At 39.0% G+C, this 22,343-nt stretch overlaps 1 protein-coding gene across 8 annotated transcripts in view; it reads left to right on the forward strand.

Moving 5' to 3' along the window:
- Positions 1-22,343, forward strand: part of ATP9B (ATPase phospholipid transporting 9B (putative)) — a 290,806-nt gene that overhangs the window by 152,818 nt on the left and 115,645 nt on the right. For 5 of the 8 annotated variants that reach the window (XM_038389752.2, XM_043508242.1, XM_043508239.1 and 2 more), the window contains exons 9-10: positions 5,420-5,500; positions 17,409-17,484. The exons of 1 other annotated variant lie outside the window; for it this stretch is intronic. In XM_038389752.2, coding sequence (XP_038245680.1) covers positions 5,420-5,500; positions 17,409-17,484 — 157 coding nt within the window. The remainder of the gene's footprint in view (positions 1-5,419; positions 5,501-17,408; positions 17,485-22,343) is intronic. 2 more of the 8 variants (XM_043508237.1, XM_043508238.1) reach the window with 1 other exon arrangement.

Below are 22,343 nucleotides of genomic sequence, written 5' to 3' on the forward strand. Positions count from 1 at the left end.
CTATCATAAGCCTTGACTCATCTGGGTTTGTTTTCCAGCCTCAGATTGTGGAGCCATTAACTCTTCTGTGTAGCTACTGGGGTGAGATTAAAGGAAGCTTTTTTGCCTCTGGGATGATAGTGTTGGATGGAGGAAAACCTTCTGCCCCACTTAAATTGTAAGACTAACTGTGGACCATGGCCCTCTTAAAAATTTTTCTTGGTTGATAAATAGTCACTTGGGACATGGAATTATATCCATACTGGAATATAAATCAGTGATCTCTCTCTCCCTCCCCCGTGTTATGAAAGCTTCCATGTATGATCATCATTCCTTTGAAAGATGTTCATGTTAAATGGTTAATGTTGTACTGTGCATCTGACTGCAGGGGAAATTTCCCTTGTTCAGAAAACAAAGTTACTCAAGGAAACTATTGGGTGCAGCAGGTATGCCATTTAGGCAAACATATTCCCCCTTCTTCACACCCCCCCCCATTACCAGCAACCTACCAGATAAACTACTGTTTTGGTATCCTCTGTAAGTGTAAATCAGTATAAACATTCTAGCACTTAGAGAAAAGAGGCCACACTTGGAATACTCTGGAGGTTCTAGCTACCTCAGAATAAAAGGATATTAGAGACTTCTGTAGAAAATGGCCACAAAAGCATAGGGGACTTTAGGATCTTAATTCTTGAGAAAGATGAGAGAATTCATTTTTCACAAAATGGATAGTAAGAAGGCTTCTGAAAGACAAAGATGCTCTTAGATCTCAAAAACAAAAAAGGGGGGCAAAATATAAGGTGAAGAGAACGAGAATATTTATACAGAGGAGTTAAAATGCAATAAGCTACAAAGGGCATCAGTCGGAGCAATTAGTAAAACAGTAGAAGAAACATTTGGAATCAGGAAAATATATTGTTTCATAGATTCATAGATACTAAGGTCAGAAGGGACCATTCTGATCATCTAGTCCGACCTCCTGCACAACGCAGGCCACAGAATCTCGCCCACCCAGTCCTACGAAAAACCTCACCTATGTGTGAGCTATTGAAGTCCTCAAATTGTGGTTTAAAGACTTCAAGGAGCAGCGAATCCTCCCTCAAGTGACCCGTGCCCCATGCTACAGAGGAAGGCGAAAAACCTCCAGGGCCTCTCCAATCTGCCCTGGAGGAAAATTCCTTCCCGACCCCAAATATGAACAATCAGCTAAACCCTGAGCATATGGGCAAGATTCACCAGCCAGATACTACAGAAAATTCTTTCCTGGGTAACTCAGATCCCATCCATCTAATATCCCATCTCAGGGGATTAGGCCTATTTACCCTGAATATTTAAAGATCAATTAATTACCAAAATCACATTATCCCATCATACCATCTCCTCCATAAACTTATCGAGTAGAATGTTAAAGCCAGATAGATCTTTTGCCCCCACTGCTTCCCTTGAAAGGCTATTCCAAAACTTCACTCCTCTGATGGTTAGAAACCTTCGTCTAATTTCAAGTCTAAACTTCCTGGTGGCCAGTTTATACCCATTTGTTCTTGTGTCCACATTGGTGCTGAGCTGAAATAATTCCTCTCCCTCTCCTGTATTTATCCCTCTGATATATTTATAGAGAGCAATCATATCTCCCCTCAACCTTCTTTTAGTTAGGCTAAACAAGCCACGCTCCTTAAGTCTCCTTTCATAAGATAAGTTTTCCATTCCTCGGATCATCCTAGTAGCCCTTCTCTGTACCTGCTCCAGTTTGAATTCATCCTTTTTAAACATGGGAGACCAGAACTGCACACAGTATTCTAGGTGAGGTCTCACCAGTGCCTTGTATAATGGCACTAAAACCTCCTTATCCCTACTGGAAATGCCTCTCCTGATGCATCTCAAAACCGCATTAGCTTTTTTCACAGCCATATCACATTGGCAGCTCATAATCATCCTATGATCAACCAATACTCCAAGGTCCTTCTCCTCTTCCGTTACTTCTAATTGATGCGTCCCCAACTTATAATTAAAATTCTTGTTATTAATCCCTAAATGCATAACCTTACACTTCTCACTATTAAATGTCATCCTATTACTATTACTCCAGTTTACAAGATACTCCTGTATAATATCCTGATCCTTCTCTGAATTGGCAATACCTCCCAGTTTTGTATCATCTGCAAACTTTATTAGCGCACACCCACTTTTTGTGCCAAGGTCAGTAACAAAAAGATTAAATAAGATTGGTCCCAAAACCGATCCCTGAGGAACTCCACTGGTAACCTCCCTCCAGCCTGACAGTTCACCTTTCAGTAGGACCTGTTGCAGTCTCCCCTTTAACCAATTCCTTATCCACCTTTTGATGTTCATATTGATCCCCATCTTCTCCAATTTAATAATTCCCCATGTGGCACGGTATCAAACGCCTTACTGAAATCTAGGTAAATTAGATCCACTGTGTTTCCTTTATCTAAAAAATCTGTTACTTTTTCAAAAAAGGAGATTAGGTTGGTTTGGCACGATCTACCTTTTGTAAAACCATGTTGTATTTTGTCCCATTTACCATTGACTTCAATGTCCTTAACTAATTTCTCCTTCAAAATTTTTTCCAGGACCTTGCATACTACAGATGTCAAACTAACTGGCCTGTAGTTACCCAGATCACTTTTTTTCCCTTTCTTAAAAATAGGAACTATATTAGCAATTCTCCCAATCATTTGGTACAACTCCTGAGTTTACAGATTCATTAAAAATTTTTGCTAATGGGCTTGCAATTTCAAGTGCCAATTCCTTTAATATTCTTGGATGAAGATTATCTGGGCCCCCCGATTTAGTCCCATTAAGCTGTTTGAGTTTCGCTTCTACCTCAGATATAGTAATATCTACCTCCATATCCTCATTCCCATTTGTCATGCTACCATTATCCCTAAGATCCTCTTTAGCCTTATTAAAGACTGTTGTACAAATGCTAATTTACATGAGATGAATCTTCCGACTTCCAAGCCTTCTAATGTTGTTTATCAACTAAGGTATTCTGGAAAGAGAGAAAGAAAGAAAGAAAGAAAAAGTTTTTGCTTGACACACTTCAGTGACAGTATTTATTGTGTATGAGTATGTGTGTGGTATTAGTTTTCTGCTGAACTATCCAGTTCTGAGAGACTCTTATTTTTCAGTGTACAATAAAGCACATAATAGCCTGGATTATCTAAATTGTAGGTGATAACAGATTGGGAAGAAGTGAATAATGAAGATATAGGACACCACATGTGTATTAGTTTCCTATGAATTATTTCTCACGAACCTGATGAAAACTAACTTAGTAGGACAAGAATGCAATGAGTGGAACGTTGTGTGAAAAATGACAATAAATGGCTGATGGTTTAAGATGAAAAAAGATATTTTTCAAGAGTTAGTGTTGAAACTTGATTTACTTTTATAACACTTGTCAATGAAATACTAGAATGATATACGGATGTATAGTCGTGCAGAGTATGGGGTAAGATATATTTCTTAACTACAAAATAAAAATGTCAGTTACAGATTAATTTGGTGACTCATGTAGATTTATGTATGTAAAGTGCGGTACTTTTTCAGAATAAGATGGAAGCAAATTTGATAAAATGCAAATGAGAGCTTAATGTGTGGATAATGAATGTACTTACTTATCTAAAGAACTAAAAATATGGTAAAATGACTGTGTGTAATTCTTTATAAATAAGACTCTTTCTACATTCAAGATCAAATTGTGATAATGTGACCATGATGAAAGGTGTAAAAATGCTTAATTCAACTTCTGAAGGTGGCACATCCCAGATACCACAAATGGAGTACTACGCCTTTAAAGTCTGCTGTCCAGAGAAAACATAACTAGTATGGAGGAGGTCTCTTTACTTCCATGCGGCTGATCAGCCAGTGGAAAAAAAAAGAAGTGAGAGGTGATGTGTGGTATGATAGTTCACTTAAGGGATAGACAGGGACTGCAGTGCAGGTTGTGATACTAGGGTGGACTCTTTTTGATGTCAAGTCCCCAGTCACTCTGGTTTATTTACCCTTCCAATGCAGATAGTTGGACTCACTAGTGAAATCTTAGTTGATCAGTTTTTGGTATTGACTGTCCCGAATGCACTAAAAGTAGGACTGTCAAGTGATTAAAAAATTAACCACAATTGAACAATAATAGAATGCCATTTATTTAAATATTTGTGGATGTTTTCTACATTTTCAAATATATTGATTTCAGTTACAACACAGAATACAAAGTGTACAGTGCTCACTTTATATTTATTTTTGATTACAAATATTTACACTGAAAAAATAACACCTTACAATCTCAGTATCCTTGGTTTTGTTTTTTTGCTTGTTTATATTTCTGGGTTTGAAGTAGCCAAATTTTACCTTTTTTTAAATATACTTGTATAAAATTGTGTAAATGTATTAGTTCTCTAGAAAATTGCTTTGGAGATTGAGAAGTCTTTTGTAAACAAAATAAGTACAGTTTGTAGAGTGACACTGCAAGACTCTCACTGCTGCCTTGCTAATGTGCCTTCCCCCCGACTTGGAGGGACCAACTCAGCAGGATGACCATAGTTCAGTCTCCATGTCCATTTACTTAATGGTTTATCTGCTGTCAAAGACAACGGTATTGTTAATATAACTTCCAACTCAGCAAAATAGTTAATTATGTGCCTAACTTTGAGCATGTGAGTAATCCCATTGATTTATCATGCTCCTGTTGCAGTTGCTGGAATTTTTCATATCCACTTCAATGAGAGCAGGAGCAAATCCACTGTGCCGGTTCTAAGCAGAGGATGGGGTGGTATTGATGTGGACATCTGGAAACTGGACTGAGACCACCAAACTAATTTCCCATAGGACATTAAGTAAATTTAAGCTTTCTGTTACAGAATAGCTCGGGGGAGATCTTTTTTTTTCCCCCTTCTTTTTGACTTTGGTCATTTAACAGCACTTAATATTTATTCAGTTTCATTATTTTCCCCGATATATTCAGCCATTTTCGCCCTTGCTGAAAAAATGCCCATGATTGTCAACAAGGAGGCAGGAAACCCTTTTAATTATTTTAAAGGGAAAAAAAATCAGGAGATACAATTTTCATTTTTAATTAGGCTATTAAAAAAAACCCCTCCAATAACAAAATCCCTTTCACATTTAAGCTATAAATACAAAATAGTTCAATAGGTGGCATCTAACATTTGTACAAACTTGATATTTTCATTGTTTTCTAGCACACAATTCCTGTATAATATGAGATGTACTGTAAGCAGGGTCTGATCCTAGTCCTTACTTGAGTAAAATTCCCATTGACTTCACTGAGAAATTTACTGATATTTAAAAAACATAAAAATGAACAATAGTTGCTTAGTTGTGTGTGGTTTTGTGTTTATATGCATTCATTTAATAATAAATTAAATTGATGATTAAGTAACTGTATTATGTATTACAGGATCTTTTTTCAATCAGTTCTTATGTTTATGCTCAGAAGCCACAATTGGATATTCACAGTTTTGAAGGTACCTTCACACGGGTGAGTAATACCTACGTACGTACCTGTGTCTATCCCAACTCCTCTATTTTTCACCATATGTGGAACCCATCATTTCAGTATCTAAACATAATTTATTTTTCTCTGAGTTTTAGATGAGCATTTGTTATTCCCTTGTTATAGAAGTATTTTATATTAGCAATATTTTTGATACTAAATGGCAGGAAATTATATTAGCAAAACCATAAAGTTTTTTTTAAGGTAGAAACTAGAAATTGAGAACTTTATATGTCCAGATATAGTAGTATTGTTGTAGAAATAGTTCAAAATAATATGTTAATATTCATTTTACTTCCAACCACAATATATATTGTCTAAAACACACATCACAAACTGAGGGAAATTGATCATTTAGACATTTGTCAGTAGTGTGAGGCAAAGCAGCTGCTAACTTTTCTGCACTGAAGAAAAGCTACAGCTCACTTCACTCATGAAAGCTTATGCTCAAATAAATTTGTTAGTCTCTAAGGTGCCACAAGTACTCCTTTTCTTTTTGCAAATACAGACTAACATGGCTGCTACTCTGAAACCTGTCATTATGCAAGGCACTGAATTTAGCCATGTGGAGTGGAAATCTATCAACTTCATGAAAAAACTCGTACAGATTAGAATGCATCCGATGAAGTGAACTGTAGCTCACGAAAACTTATGCTCATATAAATTTGTTAGTCTCTAAGGTGCCACAAGTACTCTTTTTCTTATTGTTTATAGGGGTTGATTTTGTGGCTTGTTTTTTGTTGAAAATGGGAAAGGGAAGGATGAGGATGTGAAGAGACTACACAATAACCCTAAGGTTGTTGTCTGTGAAAAGAAGCATAATGCAGGTAAACTTACCTGACCATTACCCTGTAGGACAGGTCGTAGATCCTTGTAAATCGTTGATAATTATTAGAAAATTGTGGTAGGAAAATGAGTCTCAATGCAGATAGTTGAACAGTGCCAGCTGAGGCCTGATTACCAATTCCATATTAAGAAAGCCAAAAGACTTAGTTGAGAAAGCAGCACTGTGCCTTGAGGCCCTGTTCACTGATATGCTGGTAAGTGCTACAAAACCTGCAGTAAGATGGAGTTAGGGTTGAAAGTATGGAACTAAGATAAAATAAATTGGAGGGCTGTTGTAATTATCCCAATCCAAGCATTATAAATGCAGGAAATTCAGAGTGTAACGTAAAAGAAATCTGTTCATATTAACATATGGAAATGCCCAGTCAGATTAACCAAATCCTCTCAACTCTGCCCAGCAAAGATACCATTTGAGAGAGGTCAGAAGGAGAAAGTAACTGAAATGTCTTTAAAAATGTGGTTAAATCTAGTTCAAGAACACAAACACTAAAATGTCTTAATCGTGTTGTTTTTCATGAAGTCAGTAAGGACAGAATGAAGCTTGTTTGGGTGCTGTAGCTATGCATTTCCTTTCCTTAACATGTTTACATTTTTCTAATCAAAATATGTGCCAAAAACTTATCAAACCTTACTAACTTTTTTTCATTAACATCCCTAAAAAACACAGAGAAAGATTGACATCTCTGCAAGGGTACTAAGGAAGAGTTTTATTTTATTTTATTATATTTTGTTTTTGGAGTGCCTTTGTATGAAAAAATGGACTGAGATTCACCAGAGGGATAGCTCAGTGGTTTGAGCATTGGCTTGCTAAACCCAGGGTTGTGAGTTCAATCCTTGAGGGGGTCATTTAGGTATCTGGGGCAAAAATTGGGGATTGGTCCTGCTTTGAGTAGGGGGTTGGACTAGATGATCTCCTGAGGTCCCTTCCAACCCTGATATTCTATGACTCTATTTTATACTGTATTTGCAACATTTGGGTTTTGCTGCATTTTTTGTCACCATTGGTAGTATTAATGAAACAGAACATCAGGTTTTTAAAAGATATTTGCCCTTACACTGTTGTTCTTATTTGATGTAAGAGTAAATGCAAGGAAAATGTGGGGCATTATTGTGTGTTTCTTGTGGGACAAGCAAGGCTCCAATTTTGGTATGGAAATTGGTAGTGAATATCACAGCAGAGATGTGGGGAAAAAATAAGTCACAATAATAAAACACTGTATATTATTGCGACATCACATACACAAGAGTATAATGGGGTTGCTTAAAGGTGGGGTGGGGGGAGAGGGTGTTTGGAGGCGAACGGGTTGGCCTGGCTCCACACTCCAGGTATTGTGACCTAGTGCAAGGGATTGGAATGTCACTCAGGTTTGTCCTGTTTGCCCCTCTGGAAATAGAGAGGCAAACAGGACAAACCTGGGTGGTCTGGGATGCTGTGCACCAGGTTGCAATGCTACTCAGAGTGTTGGCCTCATCAAATGTGTTTTTATAGCCATGTCCAAAATTTTTCAGATTTTATTCAAATTCACAATTGCTGTGACTACCATGACCAAATCATAACTTTAATGATAAATTCTTCATCTGTTATTGTAATTACATGTTCTAGGAGGTCCTATTTGTTAAACAGTGAGTATGAATCATATAGGATTGTAGAGTCATTGCCATCAACTTGTTGCTGCTTTTTCAGTTGACCCAGGTGACTCAAATTGGTAATACATTATAGCTCACTAATTAAAATCACTGCTGCCAATTCTGGATACCCTCAGAACTGGGATGTTGTAGCTCGACATATGTATATGGAGAATGATATATACCATATATAGTTTGTGCTGGTCACACAGTAAATGTGGCTAGCATTCAGCTTAACATTGCTACCAATTTCCTCAATAATGTCACTGTAGGACTAGTTTTGCATGCTTGACCTTCATTATAAAAAAATTGGTTCTTAAAGATTTCGTGTTAGTTCATCTTGTTCTTAGTGATCCCTGGCACTCTGACCTGGAGTTGGGGTTTCTTCTCCTTTCTTCCAATTCCTCTGCTTCCAAGACAAAGATATGATGGAACAAGGAAAATTCCCTCTTATACTTGATCCACTTGGTTCCCAAGATCTGCTGTTTATGGCTTCCTTTTAATCAGTTAAATCTCCAGGATATTCTGGTAGAAATTGGACCAGATCCTGAGCATTGATCCAAAATCTCTGTGTCTGGTGACTTGCACACCAGACTTGGGAATGCTCAGGGTATGTACAATGTCTTATTGAGAAGCCATTTAAATTCTTTGTGAGAAAACACTATTCCCTGAAGTGAATTAGGTTTGCGACGTGGGCATCCCGCAAGGTCATTGACCCTCTATCAATTCCAGTTTTTATTTTCCATAATTTGCTTATATCATAGGAATGTTGTTTTGCTGTGAGTACAGTTACATTTTCCCTGTCACAATAAACATGCAAAAAGAAAAGGAGTACTTGTGGCACCTTAGAGTCTAACAAATTTATTAGAGCATAAGCTTTCGTGAGCTACAGCTCACTTCATCGGATGCATCCGATGAAGTGAGCTGTAGCTCACGAAAGCTTATGCTCTAATAAATTTGTTAGTCTCTAAGGTGCCACAAGTACTCCTTTTCTTTTTGCGAATACAGACTAACACGGCTGCTACTCTGAAACAATAAACATGCTATCTTCTTATCAAGGGAACCTCTATCTTTGGGCAGCCAAATTACAAGAGGGTTTAAATGATGGGTACCATCCATGTTCCCACATGTTCTTGAACCTCTGCCTTCTTTGGACACAAATCTGGTGCTGAACAAACTGATGGCTCATCTTTGAAACACTTGGTATATCTGTCCTATTAGCTGACCGTTTTGGTAGCTGTTAACTTAGCCACGGTAATGAGGCTAGTCTGTGTCCTAGTGGCCAATTCTCCCTATTTGGAATTTTTCTTTAGCGTTAAATTGTGACTTTGCCACAAGCAGTGTGAATGGGGCAGCACATAGTTGCATTGCCCCATGAGCAGACTAGATAGCTGTTTGTGACTAAGTCAGATTTTCCATAACTCTGGAGAGAGGGTACCCTGAGCCAGCCTGATAGTTGGTCCAGTATATTTCCCCTGGCATGAGCATAACTGCATTGGGCAGTGTGAAGAGGAGCTAAAGCTGCACCCGCTATCTACCCCTGCTTGCCCAGTCCCCGTCTACCCACTTAGAAGAGTGAGTGGTGGCTCTGTGGAGATTCCTTTCCTTTTCCCTACACTGCTATCTATGATATAGGGAGTGTCTTGCAAGCCCCACTGCTCCCTCTGTAAGAGCACATGGTACTGTGCACAACCTGGCTCTTACGTGATGATGGAATTCCATCATAGTCTCTAACTTTCCCAGTGTTTTCACGTAAACGTCACACTTTTTACCAAGGGACAATAAACTAGCTCTCTAGATCTGATTGTACTATGTTAAGTGGTATGAGATTAGATTTTACAGGTTCAGAGAGACAATGATGCATGCATTTTGAGTCATCTTTTTTGTTTGCTATGTCTGAGAGTAGTTCTTTGGGATTAAGCCATGCAAAATGGGTTTTCTGTTGACTTCTCTGTTGTCTTGTACATTAAACTTGGTCAATATCAGCAGCTGTTAAAGATAGATGGATTATTTTCATGATATTCAACAGATGGGGAACTCTCCTGATAATTTTATTTGTCTTGTAAGTGAAAAAAGTTTCCTGTCTTGATATTCTCTTCCTGTACAATATCTTTCTAGTTCCTAAGGTGTTTCTTTCAATCTTTTCTCCAGTTGCATACTCCCCTGAAATTCCCTAAGGAAGGTATAACTGGACAGAGTTGATGATAGTGTACTCAAAGCTGCAACCTCAGTTCTTGTTTCTCTGATCTTACAAGATCATCATAGGTATCTTTCTATTACCACCTGTTATGTGGGGCTTTCAAGAATTGTCAATTTTTGTCTTTAGTGTGAGGTTCATCTGGGACTCTGGGAAATCAACTCTTTTCCCTCAGAAGAACTTAATTGTAGCACGTGTGGGGAAAAAAGAATTAATTTCATGGATTGCTCTACTCATCCTCAAATTTTTATCCTCTTATCTAAGGTGTGGGTTTTAAGATCCATTTATCTTTCCACCCCATAATTGAGGTTAGAGTTTTGATTTTCAGTGTTGCTCATCATGGCCTCTCCTTACCTAAGCATTATCCATAACTGTGCACTTTCTAATAGTAACAGCTTTATACAGAGGTGATACAAATTGTACATGTAGACAGGTAATAGAATCGTACATGCAAACCTGAAAATCAAGCCCCAGATGTTTCCTGGAGCTTTTCTTATACTTAAGTAAATAATGGCTCGTTTTTGGACTTTTAATTTGACCTTAGGGAACTCTGCTTTTGGGCTAATGAATGATTATCCCATGTGTTTCTGCTCCAGGTAATGGTCTCCTTGGTAACTATCCATATACCAGGATAAGTAAGCTTAAAAAGCGAATGTCATGCTTTCCTTTTTTAGCCTTACGTAAGAACACAGTTTATCCGCATTTCACCTCTTGCTCTTCAGTTTACATTTGTACCAATATGTCTCGCTCTTGCCTTTTTCTGTACTCTTCCAGGTACCAGGAGAACAGCATTCTACAAAAGCTGGTGTCAAATGGATCATCAGCTACATTGAAAATCCTTATTTCTTTCAAGCATATGAGAATGGGGCCCAAGGAAAACTCCCCTTCTACACAATGTTTTTTTGAAGTGCACAATAGCATATCTGATTGACTCCCCATGAAGACAAGTTGATTATTTTAACGATGAGTTGACTTTAACGATGATTCTGCGTTGTGTGGCATACCTGGCAAACATGGCATCAGTAAGATGAAAAGCAGTGGCCTACTTCTGCTGATGACGTGTTGAGTACCATCTAGTTATTACAAATGCCGTCTTCCAACTCCCTGACAAATACAAAATGACCTAGATGAACCCTCACTCACATCATTAGCATCTGATATACTATGTGCTCGTCTGATATACTGTGTGCTGATCATACTACATCATGATCTATGTGCATAAGTTGGGTTGAGCTGACTGTTGGACTGCCCACCATATTATTCAGTCAAAGCTTTCACTCTCTATTCAGCTGAAAATGCATAAAAAATACTCAGTTGAGCATGTAAATATTGCTGAACTGAAAAATTTGTCACAGCTAACTACTATTTTAGAAACTCTTCGAATGATCAATGGTGATGTCTGCTGAATGGGTACCACTACATGACACAATCTATAACTGTTGTGGATTGTGTGATATATACAAAACATTGTGCAGACTTAGCTTGATGATAATGATCCTGAAATATTGAATCTTCTTGATGACAAGTGACACCCGCATGCCATACTCTTAGCTGACCTGCTCTCTGAGTAGAAAAAGGCCAGGTTAGAGCAACTTGCAGCACACCTCAGACACACTCTGCCAAATGCAAAATATGCTGTTTGACCAGAAAGTTGATGAACTACAGGCCCTTCCTGATAAACATGGCCCCAAAGGTTTCTGTGATGTGGCCAAACCTGTGTATGGCTCTACCCATCTGCCTTGACACTGCTAACAAGTGCTTATGTTGAATCTCTGATCATAACTCACACTGCCATCCACTAGTGGCACCATGAACATTTTAATGAACTACATAATCATTTTTCAACTGTTTCTGATGAGGCACTGGATAGCGTACGCAAATTGCCCACTTCTATTGCACTTGCTGATTCCATTCACATGAGCCAAGTTGCTGAAGAGTGTTAAAGTAATGACAAATAGCAAATCTCATGGTTCCAATGCCATTCCAGCTGAAGTTTTTAAATATGGAGGAAATCTTCTCATTGACAGGCTTTTTTAATTTTTCTTCTATGTCTGACTTTAAGAAATCATAACACAACAACTGAAAGATGCCAACATAGTCACTAAAAATAAAGGCTCAAAGAGCACCTGTGGTAATTACCACAGTATCTCTTTGCTCTCTGTGGCTGGCAAGATTCTTGCATGGATCCTCCTGAACCTGCTTCTGACCCAAATCATCGACAGTGTTCTGTGTGAGTCATAGTGCAGCTTTCATCCTTGGCAGAGCAATGTTGACATGATTTTCATCATTTGACAGTTACAGGAAAAATGTCGCAAACAGTACCAAGCTTTGTATATCATGTTTCTCTATCTAACCGAGGCATTTGACATCTCCAAGCACACATGGAAATTGGAAATTTCGATGTCCAGACAAATTTATTAACATTGTTCGGCTGTTCCATGAAGATATGGCTAGAAGAGTTAGTGATGAAGGTGAAATAACAGACCCATTTCCAGTCACGAACATGGTGAAGCAAGGATGTGTTCTTGCACCTAGCCTTTTTGGTTTATTCTTTGCTGCAATTCTAGAGGAAGCCCTTCATGGCTCTTCAAATGGTGTCTTTGGTGTCTTGGGGGAATTTTGCACCACCGTGCATGCGCAGAATTCATGTCCCCTGCAGATTTCTTTGCTTCCCCACAGAAAAATGACTTTGGGGAAACAAAGGGAAGCTGAAAGAGCAGTCACGCACCACTCCCTATCTGCGCAGGTACATCGTTTCAGGCACCCAAAGCAGCCATCGGAGATGTAAATCACCTCAGGGCTGGGGACACCCCAGCCAGTGGCTCCTACCCTGAGCCGAGATCAACTGCTAGTCCCAGCTGGGCTGGAGGCAGGAGAGGACGGAGAGCCCCTGTTAGGAGTGGCTGGGGCTGTGTCAGACCCACCCCCAGAAACATCCCCCAGCTGCAGGAAGCTCAGCAACCTCCCCTGCTTCCTGCCCCCATCGCTCCTCAGCTGTAGGGGGAGGGGTCACTGTACAGGGAGCTGTTCCCCCGTCCGCCCAACCCCTTGCATCTGGATCTCCCATACCCAGACACTCCTGCCAAGCCTCAACTGGGTACATCCAGAACACCTCTAGCCCTCCATACCCAAAACCTACTCCACTGAACCTCAACCCCTGCACTCGGACCCCCTGCCTCTGGCCACCCACCCATGCACTCAGACCACCCCCCCACTGAGCTCTCTGCACTCAAAATTCCCAGCCTGATGACCTCCACCCCCTGAATCCCCACATCCAGAACCCCACACCACTGACCCCCAACTAGCTGCACCCAGGCTCCCACCCCAACAAGCCCCATTCCCCTAGCACCGACCCCCCCCATCCGCTGAGACCCTCACAACCATATTCCTCCACTGAACTCCAACCACTTTCACCTGGAAGCCCCTGCAGAGTCCCATTGTCCCTGAATCTGGACACCCCCCCCCACAATGAGCCTCTGTGCAGCCACACCTAGACCCCTGACTGAGCTGCCTGCACCCAGGATGTCCCACACAGAATTCTCTCACCTCACACCTGGATCCCCCCACACTGAGCCCCTCCACACTTGGATCCTGCCTCTCCGCACCTGGTACAGAGGGGCAAGGCCCAAAGGTGTTTCTCTGGCAGGCCCAGGCCTTGTGCTGTATGAGAGTTGGATTCAGCCTCATCACTGAGTCTAGGTTGCAGGGGTGGGAAGGCTGCAGGGTGATTTCCCACTTTTGTACAGCCAGTGGCCTGTTCTCCCCACTGCCATGCTGGAGCCTCTGCATTTATTTATTGACAAGTAAACATGCAGCATTTTGAAATATTGTGTGCAGAATTTTTAATTTTTTGACGCAGAATGCCCTCAGGAGTACTTTATACACTTACACACTGTTAAGTTCTTCGATCATTCCTGTCCATGTGCAAACAACAAGATGGTAGAACCATTGATCCAACGTCATTCCAACTGAAGTTTTCAAATATGGTGGAAATCTCATTGACAAGCTTTTTGAATTTTTCTTCTGTGTCTGTCTTTAAGAAATCATAACACAACTGAAAGATGCCAACATAGTCACTAAGCATATGCGGCCCACAATGGTAAATAGGTTGAGAACCACTGCTCTAGGGTGTTGTTTTAAGCAGATTATACTTTCCAGAAACTTTCAGATAGCTACATGTAGTTTGCTACACTCTTTTAGTTCGTGTTATAATATATTTTAGACTCAGGTCCTAGGACACATTCATTTTGACAAGGCTGTCATTAATTCTTTCTGCAAATAGTGTTGCTTTATAAGTAACATTTGTTAGCTTCCAAAAACAGGGATTATGGAACACATAGATCTCCAGGATGTAATATCGTAAAGATTGTCAAGAACTGCATATGTATAAAAACTCTCTAGTGCAGTAAGAATTGGAAACTAACAGGACCAAAAGCTTGCAGTTCCAAGTTACCTCAGTTTAAATTGTGTTGGCAATCAATTTATCTAAACCAGCGTGGGAAGCTCTTAGAGAAGTTTTTACCTCTTGGAATCTGGACTGTGGAAGGTTAAATTATTCATTGGTATTCTGGAAATAAGGTTAATTCTGATGACAGGAGGAACCTTCAGAAATCTAATCACAAAAAGATGAGTTCCAATCCAAAGAGACATTCTGTGAAGAATTACTTTAAATCTATGATCGGTGAAGAATAACTTGTTTAGTTGTAGAATCAGATAATTTCCAACTATTTATTGCTGTTCTCCATTACTGCAAACTAACAGACAACATCCTTGTGGACCCTAATATATCTGTTAGAGGTGGATTATCCATTGAGGTCTTGCATCAAATGCTTCAGTACTAGTCCTCCTTTTGCTCCTCCCCCAATTGAGTAAGGTATTTTATTTTCCTATCTGATGGTGGTAGCGGGCTTTTTATTATGCAATTGTATATGGTGCCATAGGTGTTCATGATGCTTAGGTGATGCTATACTTTCTGAGTAAAGACCTATTCCTGAATTGAACATTTTAAATTATGGTAAAACAAAGCACTGGGGGGAATAGTTAGGGGGTATAGTGGATTATTGCAGAGCAGGTGTACATATTGTGTTAATTCTGAGGAGTTTTATGTTGTCATTATATGCGTTCAGCAGGAAAAGGTGACTTGAGCATAAAAGATAAATGCCATCTCGTGAGCAAACTACCCTTGAATATCAGTTCATTTTTAATGACTTCTCTGGAAATTTCAGGCTACAAGAGAGAATGGTTATGTTTATTCATTCCCCCAGTCACCCTCCCATAAGCCGTAATGACCTTTTAGAAATTTGCAGAACCACTTCTCCTTACCATAAACGCCTTCCTCTGATTAGGATGCAGAAACCTGAATAAAATAAATGTAAAACTAAAATAACACTATAGCACATTTGCACTTTTAACCATTTAATTCCCTTTATTCTTATTATTAGTAATAATTTTATTTAGGGGCAGATTGTGGGTGAATGCAAGAGAAAGCTGCATCTGAAAGGTGGGCTGTTTGGTGTGGGACATGCAGTGCCTGGGGTAGAATGGGAGTGGTGAGGCAGAGGTAGATAGGTTGGGTAGGGAGCAAGCATCAGCAGAGGAAAGGTAATAAAATGGTCACTGGAATGGAGAAGCACATGGAAGCAAAGTGAGCTTCAGCACCAATCAGAATGTTGACAAGCAAGACATGAATGGAAGGAGGTTCAGCTGCCAGGACATAATATTGTGGTTGTAGTAGAAAATAGAGGTTTAGTAGTGTCACTTGTCAGCTAGAAGAGGCAGCCTGTCTGGGGTGAAGAGAGACCAGCCGACATGGGATGAGATGCTTCTTCTCAGTTGGCATTATAAAATCCATTTTTCCATGAACACGGCTCACCTTTTTATCTTTGCCAGCCACTTTTAAAACATGGGGAAAGAACTTTAAAAGGCACATATTAAATTTATTGTCTTAGAGAGCAAAGAGCTCTTGATGTACAGCCACTGTATAATTGCTTGTGCATTTTCACAGCCATGTATCTATGCTTTTCTTTTCTTCTGATGTTAGTATATTCAAAGTTTTACAAAAACAAAAGCACAAAAATATACTGCAAAGACAAAGGTTACACTGGTGCAATGGGTTTTCTCCATCTCTAATTATTTATTCTGTTAATCTTATATTTTAACTATTGTGATGTGGTCCACAGATGTGGTACAGATCTGATACTTCAGTCTGCTTGCAGCTTAGGGGCAGAACTCAACCTGTCAGTCACTAATGGCAGGGGAATGCCTTTGCCTCATCAAGTTCCGTCCAGATTTTTTTGCCACCATAGTGGCTGTTAGGGTGTCAAAGGCATCATCTTTCCAGATGTGGGCTAGGGAGCGTATGACCAAGCCACCAGTTCCGTCTGTGTTGACTCAGAAGAAAAAGGTGAGGGAGAAGAGGGTCACTGTGAACAGTGCTAGATCCGGTGGGTCAGACTAATTGGTTCTGTCCAGTTTGGATACATACTCTGAAGTTCTGACTGAAACCTAAATCAGTTTTGCATTCAGTTTCAGGGAAAACAGGATTGCCTGCATTGTCCTCAGCATGCTCATTACACTTGCAGCTCTGCATTAAGACAGTAACTATAATAAAATCTCATGCTTCAGGGCTGCAGTCAGTTGTCTCCGGGGTTCGGAAGGATATTTCATCCTCACCACCTAGATGCATTCTGATGCTTCCTCTGAAGCATCAGAGATCTGCCAAAGCTAAAGATGAGGCACCTGACAGGGTTCACTAGTGTTCTGAGGTGGTAGATGCCTGACTAGGGTTTTATGCACAGGATCAAACTGCCAGATTTGGGATCAATAAGGACTTTCTCCTCAAGTCAGTTTGGCAGGGACCTTCAGGGGTTTTTTGCCTTCTTCTGTAGCATGCTAGGATCATCATAGGGGTATCTAGGTGAAATGTAATCACTTGTCGTAAACAGGAGGACAGACTAGATGGTCTATTGGTCCCTTCTTGCCATAAAGTCTATGAAATATTTCAGTTGAATATTTAAGGAAGTTGGCCTCTCTTACATACATATAAAAAGCCATATACAATGAATACTATTGTAGAACGGCTGGCCTGAAGGTACAGGAGAGTTATTTGACAAGCTTTTATTCTTGCTTTTATTTGTGTGTGATCTGGCATCATCCTGAAATCTCTAGTTATAAACTTGGGTAGTAGGGAATTGTTAATTTACATATTGTTCATATTTTTAACAGGAAGACAGTGATCCAACTGTTCATGAAAGCCTCAGCATAGAAAATACACTATGGGCAAGCACTGTTGTTGCTTCAGGTGAGCAATGATGCATGCTGCAGTGTCAAAGTTTATGATGTACTTAAGCTCCTCAGTGACAATATATACTATTTTACAAAGTAACTTATTAATGGTTTTCAAAACTCTTCATGATGTGTTTATTGTTCCCAAGTCTCACTTTCTAACTTTATATCCAAATACATCTTCCTGCTACTAACTCTTTACTTCCTTTACTTGTCTTTCTTTTTTATCCTTAATAATATCCCGTACTGTGGGTTTATTGTTTGACTTGTGCTGTCCTTTGCACAGTACCTTAAATGTTCACCTGTTACTTTCTTTAATTGAAACTTCCTGTGTAATTCTTTCCCTTTAGCTCAATGTAGTCTCTTACTGAAGTGTGTGTGTGATGACATTTTGTGTGATTATAACTTATTGTAAATTTCTGAGACTACACCCTGAGGGAAAATTCAGTTAAAGTGCAGTACTAATAATGGTAGTGGACACTGAGCGCTGAATAAAAACAGATGTTTCCAATCCTCACTAAATTTCATGTTCCTTACTTGCATTTATTGCTCCATAAGATGAAATGGTATATTAATTAATAATCAGAGAAATGTAGAACATTCTCTGCATAAGAGTTTTTATTTAATCGTACAATACCTAAACACTGTACTGTACTGATACTAATATTTTTTTTAAATCCCTGCAAACGTGAAATCTAGTCAGTTATTTTTTTTTAAGTTTAAAGTAATTTTGGATAATTCGTTTAAGGGCCATGAGTCCCCATACCATTTTTTGTGGTTGTACAATCAAATTTTCCTTTAAAAATGTTTTTCCACTCTCCCCTTTGTTGTGCTTACACTGACCAAACAATGATGGAAACTATTTCACCATACATGCACATGTGAGCACAACCCCCCCCCCCAAAAAAAAAAGTTTAGTGTGTATTACCTTTTAGGAATGTTGAAATTTAAAAAAAACTATGAGAAACCTAAGCCTTTTAAAAATATGGAGATTCAGAGTGAAAGTAGATAGAAGACAGTCTGTCATTGTTTGAATGCCAGCATACCATCTTCATTTCTTTTCATGTTGAGTATCTAAAATGAACACAGAAAACTGGTTTTGTAATTATAGGTGTGGCTGGTAGCATGCCCTGTTATTAAGGTTGCCTGACGCTTCCCATTATAAGACCCTGTTTCTGTTGCTTATGATGGTACCAAACTTGAATTGTTTGGTCTGAAATGTTCCATACTTGGTGTCTGCTTCAGGCAGAATTTTTTGGGGAAAATTTCAGCTGAAACAGTTTCACTATTTCCAAGAACAAGGCTAGAGAAAAATATATTGTTTTCCCCATTTGAAAAAAAAACAAAAACTGGTGACCTTTTCACTGACCTGCTGTATCATCCCAGTTGTTTCAAGCAGGGAAAAAATTTGGGGGAGGGGCTTTGTGTCAGGATCGTGCCTTTTGTCAACCCAGTGAAAATCCATACAGTTAAAGCCATTCAGGCTTTATTTCAGCTTTTTTATGTATGTACCTTTTAAATAAACTATTCTAATGTTACATATGAAAATATTTTGATGGGCACTGACAATCTGGATTATTCACACTTTATCTACTGTGCATCGAATCCCTTATACGCATACATTAGATTTCAGTTACTGATCCTCCGCACTATTGATTTGTGGTCTTTCTCCTCTAAAAATTATCAGGACAGCAGCAACCAGAGCTGAAGTTTTCTGAGGTATTTCCCACATAATTCCCTAAACACTCTTTCCTAGCCTGACCTTGACCCTCCTAATGACCCTGCCCAGTATTAGCAGCATGTATCCGCAAGATATATACCGTACGTGTGTGTGTGTGTGTGTGTGTGTGTGTATGTATATATGTCAATGTAAGCCATTTCTAATGGCATCCTATGTATATTTAAATAGATATGTACTTTTTATGTGTGCTCATGTATATCAAGTGTGTAGTTATTTTAATATACTGAGTGGAGATTTTAGAAGGGATTTTTTTTTCTGTTAGTGTTGTATAACTTTTGCTTCTACTGGATATTTTGCCTCTAGATCCCAAATCATATACAGCTTAACTGAATTTTCAGTCTGCTTGCTTACGGGTAGAGATCCCATGAAAATGGGAATGAATACAAAGTCTTAAGAATAAGTGCAGAAGAAGATTGTGAATGTGACCAGGGCCTTCACAATTAAAGGTTTTGAAAACTAGGTGGGCCATTTTAAATTTAATCACTCACTTTTAAAATCATTTATCTTTTACTGAGTTTTATTATTGTATTTACTGAGATATCTTGTCAGTTTCCTTTTAAAAAGAGAACAATTTAAAAATGAAAAAATTGTAATAAAAAGTCCATTGTATGAGCTATTAAGTAAACAGAGCAGGCTAGGTATAATATGACCAGGATAGCTGAAACTGTGAACCAATATAGTGCTGTATTCTGAAAGTACTGTAATCATTGAGAAAGACCTGCTGAGAGACTTATTGAAAGGGAATTACTCTAATGGAGTTTTGTGGTCACTAGGGAATGTATCACTCTTGCAAAGTCATCACAGATAAAAAATAAGGGTGCAGTCTGTGTAACTGTACAACTGGAAAAGAACTTTCATACCAGGTTCGACACCTGAACGACTAGCCTATTTCTCTGCATGTCTGTCTATGTACTTAACTCCCAGTGCTACAATATCTGAGTGCCTTCAGAGTGTTAAAAGAAAGTAACAAATCAGTTAGTCTTTTCTTCTTTTTTTTTTTGGATGCTGGTGTAATTTGAATAGTTGTTTAGAAAAAGTTTGTGGTATGTCTGTGAGCTACTGAGGAGAGAAACAAAGTTGAAGGGATGAGTTGCTCATTAAGTTCTGAATGCCGGGAGGTTAGCAGTCGTTCTTTTCTGTACAGGCAATATGTTTCACAGTTCCACAGTCCAGCTCCTGTGGAAGTTTGTCTCCTTCACTCACAAGGCTCTCCCTGTTGGTTGACAGTTGTTTAATTCCAGTGGAATGCATCTATTATTGGAGGCCCAGGGTAGAAGGCCATCTCTCGGATAGCTTGGACAATCCCATGGAGGGCTTTGAATATCTATTCAGAGATCCTAAACTGAACTCTTCTCACTGGGGAGCTAGTGCAGAGTACACTACCAGTGTTATGTGCTTATCTCAATCTGTATTACTTAGCAAGTGGCTGCTGCACTTTTCCCAGCTATGGATAATCCATAGTTCTGTGCAGTCATATTTTTGAGGAAGGTTGAAGAGACTGGGGATGGCGTTTCTTTTGTGAAATTTTAGTGAGTAGATATTCTGGTATGATTAACTTGTAATAGGGTTTGCCATCTTGTATGTATGAGAGGATGGGGAAAATATCCTTCTATTTTTGTTCTGTATTTATATTTATAGTGTGCTTTTAATTTGACAGGGGCATGCAGAGTTCAGGATAGGCATTCTTTTGTGTGTGTACTTAAATCTAAATAAACAACAGTAAATCATATGTGTATCACACATAGACTGTCCAGGGAACTCTCATGGTCAGAACAAATTACAAGATTCTTAACTCTACTTGATACCTCAGTGTGTGTCCACTCAGGATCCTATAGGAGATATTTTACCAAGAGACAGCTATGATCCTAAACTTTAGAAAAGCTCATTTGAAAAAATTGAGGATGCTAATCAAAGTCCCTATAGTAAAAAAATGAGGATATTAAAACACTTAAACATATCACAGTAGAGTTGCAGATGTTATCAATATCTGTAGACAAAAAGGACAGGAGAAAACACTCTTTAAATGACAAAGTTCAAGAGATTATTCAAACACAACAGATATCTTTCAGAAAATGGAAAACCGCCCCTAGAAAGTCCAATTAAAAAGAGCATAAACTATAGTAGTAAAGTATAAGATAATAATTAGGATAGCAAAGAGAGAATTTGAAGAGCAAATAAATTGCTAAGAACAGATATGAGGAAATTCTTTGAGTTTGTCAGAAGCAAGAATACTACAGATAATCAGATCAAAGATTACCAGGAAGTAAAGGGAATTATTAAGGAGGATAAGGACATTGCAAAGATGTTAAATGATTTCTTGATACATTTTTCACCAAAGAAAATATTGGAAGCTACCTACTTCGGGTCTAATAATGCTGAAGTACAATAAGACTGAGGAAATGCTGGAACAAATGAGAACACTAAGGTGCAATAAGTCACCAGGACTGTGTAGTATTCATCCAAGAGTTCTGAAGAATCTTGAGAACTAAGTCGTCTTAAGCTGAACTGTTAACAAAAACATCTAATAGCTCATTAAAATAGTTCGTATACCACTGGACTTGAGGGTAATGCATCTCTCACCACCTCTCCAAATGGTCTCATGAAGTTGATGAAGGGGGAGAACAGTGTTGACTCCTTTGAGACCTTCAGATGGACTTCAGGTCCCATTAGAAAGGAATGATTGGAGTCAGATTTCAGTGCTGTACTGTTATGTCCAGATATGTCATGCAGGTGACTCTGTATACCAGTATGGGAAAGCTGAAGAGAGGTCAACTAGTGTGAGCATCGATTTGTGACTTCTAACTGTTCTCTTTCAGTGCTACCAACACTGTCTTTATGTTGTGCTCTGCTGTGGAACGCAGCTGCAAAGTATCCAGGATACTGGCAGAAGTTACATGAAGCTAGAATTTTGATTTTGCTTTCTGAATGATTTCACCTAGAAATGGATGATTAGAGAGAGAAGTGATAGTTGAAGTGTATTGCATCAACTGTTGGCTTTTTCATGATTGATCAGACTATATTATTTTCTAGGGTGATCTCTTCTCTAAAAGAGGCATTCAGAACGTATATTAGCTTGGGCACAATTGTTCTGCACCAACCTTTACCAGCCAGGAGGAGCAAGAATCTGTTTAGCA

Source organism: Dermochelys coriacea, chromosome 2 (genome assembly GCF_009764565.3).
Source record: "Dermochelys coriacea isolate rDerCor1 chromosome 2, rDerCor1.pri.v4, whole genome shotgun sequence".
NCBI lineage: Eukaryota > Metazoa > Chordata > Testudines > Dermochelyidae > Dermochelys > Dermochelys coriacea.